The 12500-nt window shown below is 46.6% G+C and overlaps 1 protein-coding gene across 1 annotated transcript in view; it reads left to right on the top strand.

The window, feature by feature from the left end:
• The window catches only part of LOC105893426 (adhesion G protein-coupled receptor A3), a 144278-nt gene that overhangs the window by 24956 nt on the left and 106822 nt on the right, over positions 1 to 12500 (top strand). The window contains exon 3 of the mRNA XM_031578689.2: positions 11447 to 11518. Coding sequence (XP_031434549.1) covers positions 11447 to 11518 — 72 coding nt within the window. The remainder of the gene's footprint in view (positions 1 to 11446; positions 11519 to 12500) is intronic.

Here is a 12500-nt window from a genome sequence, read left to right as displayed (position 1 = left end):
GCGTGCTCTTTCAGAAGACACAGACGGACTGGAGCAGCTATGAGCTGGTTGGCTTGTGCGTTAGTCATTTCACCCTCGGTTAGATTAGCCGCCCTCTCGGTTTTAATCAGCCGCTGACGCATGCTGTCGAGGACACTGGCGCTCATAATGACTCTACTCTCTGGTCATTTACTCAGCATCGGAGTCAGGATTAGTGCTCGTTTTTTTCCGCATGTTATTTGCAGATAAATTGCCCAAAGATTACACATAATAGATTAGGAGCAGAAGCGAAACCACAGATGTCTTGCCTCTGAGATGTGGTCAGAGATCGAATTTCACCCGATCCCGAGTGATTATGAATAACAGCGCTTTAATGTGACAGGCCATGATTTCCCATGATGACACATGAAGTCGTCAGACACTGATTATGGACTCGCTGTCTTGGTGCCCAAATCACAGTCTGATCTGTCTTTTATGTGGATGATTAACTTCAGCACTTTAAGCCATTGACCAATTGACCATTTAAGCCATTGGCTCTTAAACGCCTCTTTTCACCACTTGACCTCTTCAGCCATGTTGGCACAGACTGGTCTGTGGGGCATCTGTGGGGTACTTCTGCCAAATGCCCCCCCCACCCCTGTCTATTTCACCCTCTCTTTCTCTACTCTCTCTCATTACCCTTCTCACGTTCACACGTTCACACACACACACACACACACACACACACACACACACACACACACACACACACACACACACACATTCACACATCTTAGAGATCCAGGCAACGTGAGAAGGGGCAAAGTGAGATGAGATGTCTTATTCCACACACACACACACACACACACACACACATTCACACATCTCAGAGATCCAGTGTTTGATATAATTAGCTACTGTAGTGATGTGTGTGTGTGTGTGTTTTTGTGTGTGTGTGTTTGTGTGTCTGTGTCTGTGTGTGTGTGTGTGTGTGTGTGTTTGTGTGTGTGTGTGTGTGTGTGTGTGTGTTTGTGTGTCTGTGTCTGTGTGTGTGTGTGTGTGTGTTTGTGTGTGTGTGTGTGTGTGTGTGTGTGTGTGTGTGTGTTTGTGTGTCTGTGTGTGTGTGTGTGTGTGTGTGGAGTAAGACATCAATCCGATGGCAGTAGTTAGTTAGAGGTCAGGTTGTCAGGGGGTCTTATTTATTGCCATTGTCTGTCAAACAGTAGACACCAATCACCTTCAGTCACTGTTGTTCGAGCAGGTGACCAGTTATAGTCATGAATCAGTCGCATCGCATTGTTTTGGGAGCGAAAACATTCCATTGATTTTTGTAATTTTTTTTAAAGAGTGAATTCTGAATATGTAAGTTTATCATTCGATGTCAATGAAATATTTATAATCTCAACCACTTTTCCGAATTTTTCAATAATACGTTTGAAAGGGAGGTTTCCCCCCCCGCCCCCCTTGCCTCTGGGTTTAAACATCCCATTGGGGGCACTATTCTCTGTCAATGGTGCTGTATGATAAATGAAACTGAAAGTGCTCTGGAGAATTGGGTGAGTGAGGAGGAGTGATTGAGTGCAGGAGAGGGACACAATGAAATGGACTCTCAGGACTGTTTTTATGTCTGCACACTCCTGTCCCTACCTCAAGATTTACTTATTAATACATATAATGAAAATAATTCAATCGGGGATACATTTTTTACAACAAATTACATCATTCAGATTAGAGATCAGATCAGTATTTTTTCATTGGAAATATTAACTGGTGACATTCCTGACCTGAGTATAGTTGAGACACTCCGATGAAATAGCAATTAAGTTCAGAAGGGGAATTTGCGAGTTTTCAAGTGGCTTTTTTTTTTACTCCAGAGAGACCAGAGAGGTTACCGCTTTGCCTCCTATGAGAGGGACTCCTGTGACACGACTCCCGACTCACGACTGACGACTCACGACTCACGACTCATGACTCAACTCACAACAGCCATTTATTATGCTTGTAAAGTGCTTTCCCTTGCACCAACTCTAGAACTAGATGTAGTGTAAAATCCAACACAGAGTCTCCATTATGGTGGTTTTAGCAGGGTGCTGATTTCTGAAACACAAAGAATAGGCTTGAATCCCAGATGCGCTGCACAAGAGTGTGTGTGTGAAGCGGCTTTTGAATAATTCCCTTCATCTGCTTTGCTTTGCTTTGCTGCGCTGCGTACCACTTTACTGGGTTGTGGGGCAATTGTCTATTAGGCAAGGAGGAGGTGTGCATAATTGTTTTAATTAGAGACCTCTGTTTTAATTAAATCGCTGGTGTCAAAAGAGACAGTCCTGATTAAGTTTAGTAAATGAGGGCTAATTTTATGCTTTGACAATGAAGCGTGTTTGAACGTGCTTCCAGAGATCTCTGCAGACACTCGAAAGATAGCCTCTTATGCCAGCTATTCTAGATAAGCTCTTCCATTGAGGAAGCTATTGTTTTCTTGGTGGTAGTCAGGATGTTGTTCATTTTCGCCTTTGAACTGCCAAGTTGTTCATTATGTAAATGTCATTTAGACACACACACACACACACACACACACACACACACACACACACACACACACACACACACTTGTTGTTCATTTAGTGACTAAAATGGGACATTTCTGAAATACACCAGTCAAGGCGGGACCAATATTCCGTTCAGTCTCTACTGCATTGACTCATGTTAACTAGCCCATCTTTCAAACTAAGGCTGAGACGGACCGTTCCTCCGGTGGGAATTCCTCCGAGAGAGGGCCTGGGATGGGTCTCTCTGTGTGCATGGCCTGGGAGGTGAATCACTCCTGATGCATGACTTACAGAAAGAGATGGTGAGATTGCTGTGGCCGTTGACCGGCCAGTGTAATTCAGTTGCAGGGTCATAAAGCAGGGTTAAGGAGCCGGCGTCTGTGCCCTGGTTGATTTACCGGCCTGTGCCCGAGGTACTCAAGGGACAGAGTCTGCGCAAGCTCTCTTCATCTTTCACACAAATACATACACCATCTCTCACTCTCACTCTGACTCTATCTCTCTCTCTCTCTCTCTCTCTCTCTCTTTCTCTCTCCTCCTCCTCCTCCTCTTCTTAGCCTCAGAGATATCAATCCCCTTTCTTTCCTATCAAATAGACGGAGTTGCCCCTCATCGACTTCCTATCAGTGATGAAAAAGCAGCATTATTTCATGTATGTGCTTCCACTGGAAGATTAGGAAGACAAGGGTTTCTCATATTTTGAAATAGTGGTAAATTGTCTTTTTTTAAACTGTTAAGAGATAAACCACATGCAGCAAATGATTCATTCAGACACAATCTGTAATGGCAAACCCCTCCCTCTCTCTCTGTGTCCTGTTTACTAAACACTCAAATCAGATTGTCAGCAGGTTTCAATTCCGCACATTTTTAAATGTGTCTCATTTGTTTTCTATAAAGTATTTACACCCCTACCCTCCTGTCTGATGAGGTGGCTTCCTACAACCTGTTTGTCACATGTTTGCTTATTTCCTTTTAATTAACGACCACCACCACCCACATCTGAGCATTCTTTGCACATTTTGTCAACCCCCCCCCCCCCCCCTGGGAATGAAGCACCTCAGGAATGACATCTGGGAAAGGTTTTAATCATCTCTTAGATCTGCTGCTGCGGCTTGATAAATGCAACGCCTGACCCCGTCACCGCATTATGCATCTCAAACGGTCTCCTCAGAGCCCTTCATCCTCTTATCCATCCGTCCGCTCGCTAAGTGTGATGTTATGAGAAATCATCTGTGAGTATTTGTCACTTCTTTTCAACCAGGCAGATGGGGGTGGCTGGTGGCCCAAGCTGTGGGGTTTTACTCTGCATCCCTGAGGTATGAGTCAGTCAGGAGAGTGTGTACAAGTGTGTGTGTGTGTGTGTGTGTGTGTGTGTGTGTGTGTGTGTGTGTGTGTTGTGTGTGTTGTGTGTCTGTGTGTGTGTGTGTGTGTGTGTGTGTGTGTGTGTGGAGGGGCCGAGAGAGCTTAAGACGACACCAGTGAAGTGCTAGAGGGGAAGCCGCAGCAGCGCCGACCGTTTTTTTAATCTGCTTATGATGAGTGTGAGTGTCCAGCTATGCAGGGACCCGAGGCGTGATTCGTCATTGCACTTACCGCTCTCACGGAATATGATATCGCTGCACTGATTCACGTGGGAAGGGAATGTACGTCACTGGCTGGCCTAAATCAAGCGTTCTTTTCTTTTCTTTTTCTGCACCTCCACCCGTAACCACTGTCACTGCGCAATCCCAATTTTTCATTAGAAAACAGAAGGTCGTATCCCCACAGCTTCCCAGCCTCCCCAAAAACCCATTCCATCTCCTCAACCGCTGCAACGCCCTTTTTCCCTTATACCTGCATCCATCTTGTTTACATAGCCGGGGTTAGATGCATCTCGATTTGTTCCTTTTTACCGTGGCGGTATGTGCAGCTTGAGCTTGCCAGTGAATCACAGGTGCCTCCTGTCAACTGCTTCCGCTACCCCCCAACACCCCAACACCCCCCCCCCCCCGCTGTAAATATTGCAGCACGCAGGGAAACGTTTGCGTCAGCGCCAGCAGAACTCCAAAGGCTTGTTGATTTACAGATCACATCTCACCTGTCTTCATTAATTACCCCAGGATTGTGCCGCTCGCGACGTCTAATTCGTCTTCCGCCAGATGAAGGCTTAGCAGTCACTCGTGAATTTCAGTATTCACGAGTGGGTGAACAGATTACCCCACCTTGCGTGGGGGAAGAAGGGTGAAGGGTGGTGGGGTTAGCGTTTAGAGGTTTTTGATGTCACTTTTCCTGTGTGTTTGTGTTGTGTGTGTGTGTTGTGTGTGTGTGTGTGTGTGTGAAAGTGGAGCTGAGCCAAAAAGGGTTAAACTTTAAATAAACATTCTATTACAAAAAACTTTGGGCAAGTATTCAGCAAAGTGGGAGGTGGGAGATTTAGAGGTCTGTGTGATGTCACTGGCCCCTCGCTCCCAGCACAGACACACACACACACACACACACACACACACACACACACTCACTCTCGTACACACACACACACACACACACACACACACACACACACACACACACTCACTCACTCTCGTACACACGCGCATACACACACACACACACACACACACACACTCACACACACACACTCTCGTACACACAGGCATACAGACACACACACACACCCACACACACACACACACTCACACACACACACTCTCGTACACACAGGCATACAGACACACACACACACCCACACACACACAAACACACACACACCCACACACACACACTCCCTCCTCCTCCTCCTCTTCTGAGGAAACAGGAAGGGGAAGCTGTATGTCAGACACTGATGTCACCAGCGCGACCGGTCCCAGCTCTGACCCCTTCCACTGGCTCTGCTCTCACTCCCCCTGTCACTCCTGGCAGCAGTGAAACCCTCCCGTCTCCCCCTGCCTCCCCCCTGACCCCCACCCCCACCCCCCGTCTCCCCCTGCCTCCCCCCCCGACCCCCACCCCCACCCCTCGCTCCCCGACCCCCACCCCTCGCTCCCCCCGTCTCCCCCCCGACCCAGACCCCCACCCCCACCCCTCGCTCCCCCCTCCATCTGGGGTAGGCCGCTCTCCTTCCCCGTCCCGAGTCCTGGGCCTCGTCCACCAGGTTAATGTTCTTTCCAAATGTCACTTTCCGAATGTTTACTCAACACAAATCCACCGCTAATTTTCTCCTTATGTTTGTGTCTTTGTGTTCAGCTCCAGTGTTGAGTAAGCGAGTGAGGCGAGCGAGAGCTCCTTTGCCAGTGTAGTGCAGACGCATGCATTGGCTGCCGGGCCGTTAAATCGTTAGGGAGTTAATAAGGGTTTTTATTTATGCCCACTTAATGGCAGTGCTGGCGACCCCCCGGGTTGCAGAGTGAAAGTTGCGGGGTTCTTTTTTTTCTTGCCTCTGATGGGTGTGAAGGGGTCGGTGTGATGGGGTGGATGTGATGGGGTCGGTGTGATGGGGTGGATGTGATGGGGTCGGTGTGATGGGGTCGGTGAGCAGCCGCCGCTAGTCCTCTGCCCCGCTGGCCGGTGTGCTTGTGCATGAGTCAGGGCCCGTGGCGTGGGGGGCGCGGGGGAGAGAGGTGATTTGTGACTAAAAGCGTGCTCTTTGTTGTCACACTGCCCAGTTTCCATAAATCACCGGCCCCTCTGAGATCTCACTCCGGCTCCCAAGCTGCTCGTACTGAGCTTTGTAGTTTCGCCTCAAATCATGCACGTGTGTGTGTGTGTGTGTGTGTGTGTGTGTGTGTGTGTGTGTGTGTGTGTGTGTGTGTGTGCGTGAAACTTTTTTTTGTATGTGTGTGTTTTGTATGTGTGTGTTTGTGTGTGTGTGTGTGTGTGTGTGTTTGTTTGTGTGTGCATGTTTGTCTGTGTATACATCTGCATGAGTGTGTGTGTGCGTGTGGTTATCTCTGTGTGTGGTCTGCCCGCTCGTGCCTCCCTCCCTCCCCCAGCGCCTCTTCCTTGTGTTGGAGTGAGTCTCAGAGGGGGCCCTCCGTGTCTGAGCGTGTCCATTAGGATATAAATCTCCCCATTAATGTCACAGGGGGAACGCTTTCATTCCCTTCAGGCCAGACGGAAGCCCAATGCTCTGTGAGCTTCAGATATACATCGAGACTAAATCTAATTGGCCAGCGCCCCACCAGCTTCTGAAATACGAGCTGCGGAGAGAGAGAGAGGGGGAGAGAGAGGAAGAGAGGGAGAGAGAGGGAGGGAGAGAGAGAGGGAGAGAGAGAGGGAGGGAGAGAGGGAGAGAGAAGAGAGCGAGGGAGAGGGAGAGAGAGAGGAGAGGGAGGGAGAGAGAGAGAGAGAGAGAGAGAGAGAGAGAGAGAGAGAGAGAGAGAGAGAGAGAGGTGGTGAGCTTATCAGGACTACAGAGGGTGAAGGGGCCCCAGACCATTCGCCACCCCTCACATCAAGGAAAGGAGAAATGGCTCCATTTAAAGAGAAGAAGCAAAACAAGGAGGAGAGGCAAAGAAGGGAAAGGAAAGTTCATCCTCTCTGAGTTTGTCCAGCTGGAGTTTTCAAAGATCTATTGAAAGGGTTGGCCTGGAACTCAGCTCCTGCTCGCGCTCTTGATCTTCTGTGTGTGTGTGTGTGTGTGTGTGTGTGTGTGTGTGTGTGTGTGTTGTGTTGTGTGTGTGTGTGCGTGTGCAACTTGCCTTTGCTGCACCTGAAGAAAACAGGATGAGGTACGGTGGAAGTGAAGACAGCGACCTTTGACCTCTCTCCAAGTCTGGCTTATCCTTCATTTGTGTGTGTGTGTGTGTGTGTGTGTGTGTGTGTGTGTGCGTGAGTGAGTGAGTGAGTGTGGACATGTGTGTGTTTTCCTCTGAGCACAAAAGCAGAATTTGGAAGAGGAAAAGACACAGATGAATGCCTCTGTCAGTCGTGGTATTTTCTCGGCGCACGCTTTGGTGAAATCGGCACAGAACATCTGTGTGCGCTCACGATTAGTTGAAACTAATTACCACAAGCTTCTGTTGCCAGACCTGCCAGCGTTACCGTCAGCCACTGCACGGGCCCTTTCGTGTACAAATGCAAATTCCTTGAAAACGAGAGAGTGTCTTAACTTCCTCACAGGATGGAGCGACAATAAATGATGAATGAATGTTAAGTCTGGTTTAAACATGACATGAACAGATAAGGAACGTCGATGTACTCACTTGGGCCTTTATAACTTCCTCTCACAACGAGTATGGGCTGGGTTTCCTGATAACCAAACGTCTCTTAGCATTTTAAGGAAAACTTGAAAGGTACACTTATTAAAGTTGTTTACTTTTCTATCTGTGTTTCCTAAACCATGCCTTAAGAGTTCCCCTAAGAGAAATCTTCCCATGTAAACCTTAAGTGGCTGAATCCATGTTTCTGGCAGCAATTATTGCGTGAGATGAGTTTGAGCATGCGTGAGATGAGTTTGATGGCCAAGAGTACAGATTGGAGTGCAGGTGATCATCAACATCAACAACAAATATTATTCAAGTCATAATATAAAAAAATCCCAAATAAGGATGGCTATATGCTAGATGTTACTCATAGATTTGTACTCGCAAGGAATTAAACATGAATGGCTGATTAATATATAAATTTTTCTTTATATTTAATGAAGTACGAAATGTAATGCAACACATATCTTGGTCTCACTTCGCAGTCAATGCATATGTCCAGACACTAACAGATACTTTTTAAGCTCTTAAAAATTAGTTTTATCTGAAAACTGTGTTAAGGTATAGCTGAGAGTGGTCTAGGCCAACCTCATGAAAGTATCTCTTACCTAAGACTTACTTTGCTAAGAACGTTCCGGGAGAACGGCGTTAAGGTACAGCTTAAGGTATAACTTACAAATGACGTAGAGTGAAGAAGGCTTTGGGAAAACCTACCCATGGTTATTTTTCACAAACCTTTCAATAAACATCTGAAAATACAGTATCCCTGGGTATCTATTACTGTTAAGACACATACATACTGGATTATAGTCAGAGTTTCACAATTATATCTATCAACTACAGCATATGGTGACTTTTGCATTATTTCGCAAGGGACTATAGGCATAACTTGTTATGTAACATGGTGACAGTTTTTAGGTAGTAGTAATGATGAAGACATGTCATGTGACTCACAGATATAGAGTGTAAAGTCCTCCGTTGTAGTTTTAACTTGTGGTTTGAGTTTTGGAGAAACGGCTTAACTTCATCCCCTGAATGAAAATATACAGCGCCTCACGGAATGGCAGTTGAGCTGTTGCAGCTGTTTTTACCCATCATGCACCTCTCCACATCTGTGCCGGGAGAGAGGCTCCTCCTGACTCCCATCACTCCCAGGCAGACAGTCGGAGGAAACCGGCGACACAATTTCAGGATATTTTCTTTGGCTGCAGTAAAAAGGCCTTTCGAACGGCAAGTTATGAAATAGTCTATTTTCATCCACGCAAGTGCTCACGGGTGGGGGAGCGCTCCTCCCAGCCAAAGCCTGTGGTCGGCCCCAGCGTGGCGTGCCGTGGCCCTGCGTAACACTGTCCTGATCTCCGACCACTGACACATCTTAACGCGGCGCAACACGGCAGAGTGAAACAGCAGGTCCTCTGCCGACAGTGCACGTGAGGCCCCAGTTTAGAAGGGGGGAAAAGCTGGAAAACAAGAACTTTTATGACTGCAGGGAGTCTAGATGCGGTCTTTTTCACAGCTTAACTGCCTCTGTGCACACAACATCATATTCTTATAAACATTAGCTATTAAATATTTATGCCAGTAAGTGCATGGCTATAAAGATAATTATGTTGTTTCGTGTTGGTTTGCTCATTACCCCTCAATATCAAAGGCATTTGTTAACCTTTGTTTCTCATTATTTGTCATAATGGTGCTAGTGTATACGTTAGTTCTAATGGGAATAGAATGTAGATGGCGCTGTAGCTAGTCAGGAAGCGAAGACTATTTGTGAATTTTGATTGACAGCTTGTTTGAGAGTAGGGGATCACAAAGCTTGATCCTCTGGAGGCCACAGCTGATTTAACCTCATGGCTCAGAAGACTAAATGTACACTTGATACTTTCACACACACACACACACACACACACACACACACACACACACACACACACACACACACACACACACACACACACACACACACACACAAACTGTTTCCTTGTATCTGCTCCCCTGTTTCTTACTTCTCTTCAGCAACAGAGAGAGAGAGAGAGAGAGACTTTTGTGTGAAAGGCGCCCGGAAGCACCCACGTAGCAAAGCAAACGTCCAGATAAATCTGGCCCACTTTGACTTGCCTTCTCCTGACAGCTCTGCAGTGAGACGTCCTCAGCTGAGATGCACACGATTCCCCACAGCCAGTGTAGACACACACACACACACACACACACACACACACACCAGTGTAGTCGTTTGTCAAGGAGACGCCAGAGGAGAGCAGAACAGAGCAGTTCACAGCTCATCTGCTAACTGAATACTGTACATGAGTAATGAACGGATCACTGGATGAGTGTGTGTGTGTGTGTGTGTGCGTATGTGTGTGTGTGTGTGTGTGTATGTATATGTGTGTGTGTGAGAGAGAGAGAGATTGGAAAGAGAGTCTGAGTGTGTGTGAGAGAGAGACAGGGAGATGGGAGAGAGAGTCTGAGTGTGTGTGTGTGAGAGAGAGAGAGATGGAGGGAGAGAGTGGATGAGCAAGTTGATGGATTATTCAGGATCTCCCCCAGGCACGCTCTGACCCGAGGTGTCTTCAGATTGACTGTGAAGAGCGAAGAGTTTGGAGAGGAGCGGTGAGCAGCGTTGTCCATTAGACACTTTGTGCACAGAGACGCACCAGAAGGTGCTGGAGTCGCACCTGTGCAGAGATTGACCGAGTGAGAACAGTCATTTATCTATGAAATTAGGTCTACTGCAATCCCTATTTGTCACTGTCTAATATCACCAGATCCCATAGTCTGGGAAAAAAAGGAATGCTTAAGAAGACACCATCTACCTGGGGCTCTATATTTTAATTCTGTGTGTGTGTCACTGTGTGTGTGTGTGTGTGTGTGTGTGTGTGTGTTTGTCACTGTGTGGTGCATCAATAATAAACTCCTTCGCCAACTTACGGCATAGCGAGTCCAATGTGATGGATCATTGGAAGCTGTGAAATTGGTGCTCTGTTTTATGTCCTCAAACTTTTTTGTCTCTCCCCTTCTCTCCCGCTCTGTTTGTTTCCTCAACTTTTTTTTGTCTCTCTCCTTCTCTGTTTATGTGAGTGTCCTACACAAATTCAGACCTGGAAGGTCATGAGTCAAGCCCCTCCTTGCTTTATATTCAAGTGTCAAAAATGCTGAACCTCCATGTTACCCTAACCCTTCCCAATGGCTTGAAACAGTATTGTGTGTTAGTTTCTTTTCTCACCCATAAATGCTTCTTGACCTTATGACCTTTGACACACAGGCACACACTCTAAGCCATTTGTGGGAAAGATCTCGTGCTGCTGTTTTGAGATGCCCGATGTTCATCACGGTGCATCACGGGTGTTTCTTTTCCTGTGAGGTTGCTCTGATGGTCAGATCTCTCTGCTTAGGATCAGTGGGGGGCCAGGGTTCTGTTTTAATGGACCTGTCTTGTAACTGTGCTTTGAATGTAACCCTGGAGATATGAGCAAGTCCCCAGATGACCACACACAAGTGTCCTGATGCCTCTCCATCTCTCACGGTTTTACCTTTCACTTCCTCACCTTATTTCTGTTACTTTATAGCTCTTTCTTCATCCATCTATGTCCTCTATGTTCTCTCTCTCTCTCTCTCTCTTTTTTTTCCGTCTCCCTGTCTACCACTCTCTCCCCCCCATTTACTTCATGTCTCCTCCTCTCCTGCCCAGATTTGGTACATTTCTCACCCCCATGTCTCTCATCCCTCTCTTCCATCCATCCCTCCTTTGCCCCTATCTCTCTCCAGGGACCTGAGGAATAATTTAATTAGTCGGCTGGAGCCAGGGGCTTTCCGTGGGCTGGCAGCACTAAAGAGACTGTGAGTATGAGAAAGGGGAAGAGTGAGAGGAGAGTGACGAGAGCCAGCCTGGGCGCTCTCTACGCACCCACAGACACCATCAAATTAGTCCCTTCAACATGGCCAGGATAAGTCTGTTAATACTTTAAACCAGACTCTCTCTCTCTCTCTCTCTCTCTCTCTCTCTCTCTGCTTTTTTACCCAGAGGTTTTCTTTGAAAGCTGGTTTTTATGGCTGACATTAAGCGGGCCCTACACACTAAGGGCTGCAGGTTTAGGAACTGTGAATAGCTGTTGGAGTAGTGGAGTATTAGTAGTGTTGGAGTATTAGTAGTGTTGGAGTAGTGGAGTATTAGTAGTGTTGGAGTATTAGTAGTGTTGGAGTGTTGGAGTATTAGTAGTGTTGGAGTAGTGGAGTATTAGTAGTGTTGGAGTATTAGTAGTGTTGGAGTATTAGTAGTGTTGGAGTATTAGTAGTGTTGGAGTATTAGTAGTGTTGGAGTAGTGGAGTATTAGTAGTGTTGGAGTAGTGGAGTATTAGTAGTGTTGGAGTATTAGGAGTGTTGGAGTAGTGGAGTATTAGTAGTGTTGGAGTATTAGTAGTGTTGGAGTAGTGGAGTATTAGTAGTGTTGGAGTATTAGTAGTGTTGGAGTGTTAGTAGTGTTGGAGTATTAGTAGTGTTGGAGTAGTGGAGTATTAGTAGTGTTGGAGTATTAGTAGTGTTGGAGTATTAGGAGTGTTGGAGTAGTGGAGTATTAGTAGTGTTGGAGTGTTAGTAGTGTTGGAGTATTAGTAGTGTTGGAGTATTAGTAGTGTTGGAGTAGTGGAGTATTAGTAGTGTTGGAGTAGTGGAGTATTAGTAGTGTTGGAGTAGTGGAGTATTAGTAGTGTTGGAGTGTTAGTAGTGTTGGAGTAGTGGAGTATTAGTAGTGTTGGAGTAGTGGAGTATTAGTAGTGTTGGAGTATTAGTAGTGTTGGAGTGTTAGTAGTGTTGGAGTATTAG

Source organism: Clupea harengus, chromosome 13, assembly GCF_900700415.2.
Source record: "Clupea harengus chromosome 13, Ch_v2.0.2, whole genome shotgun sequence".
NCBI classification, from domain to species: Eukaryota; Metazoa; Chordata; class Actinopteri; order Clupeiformes; family Clupeidae; genus Clupea; species Clupea harengus.
The sequence above is the reverse complement of the archived record's forward strand: the minus strand, read 5'-3'. Positions and strand labels throughout refer to the sequence as shown.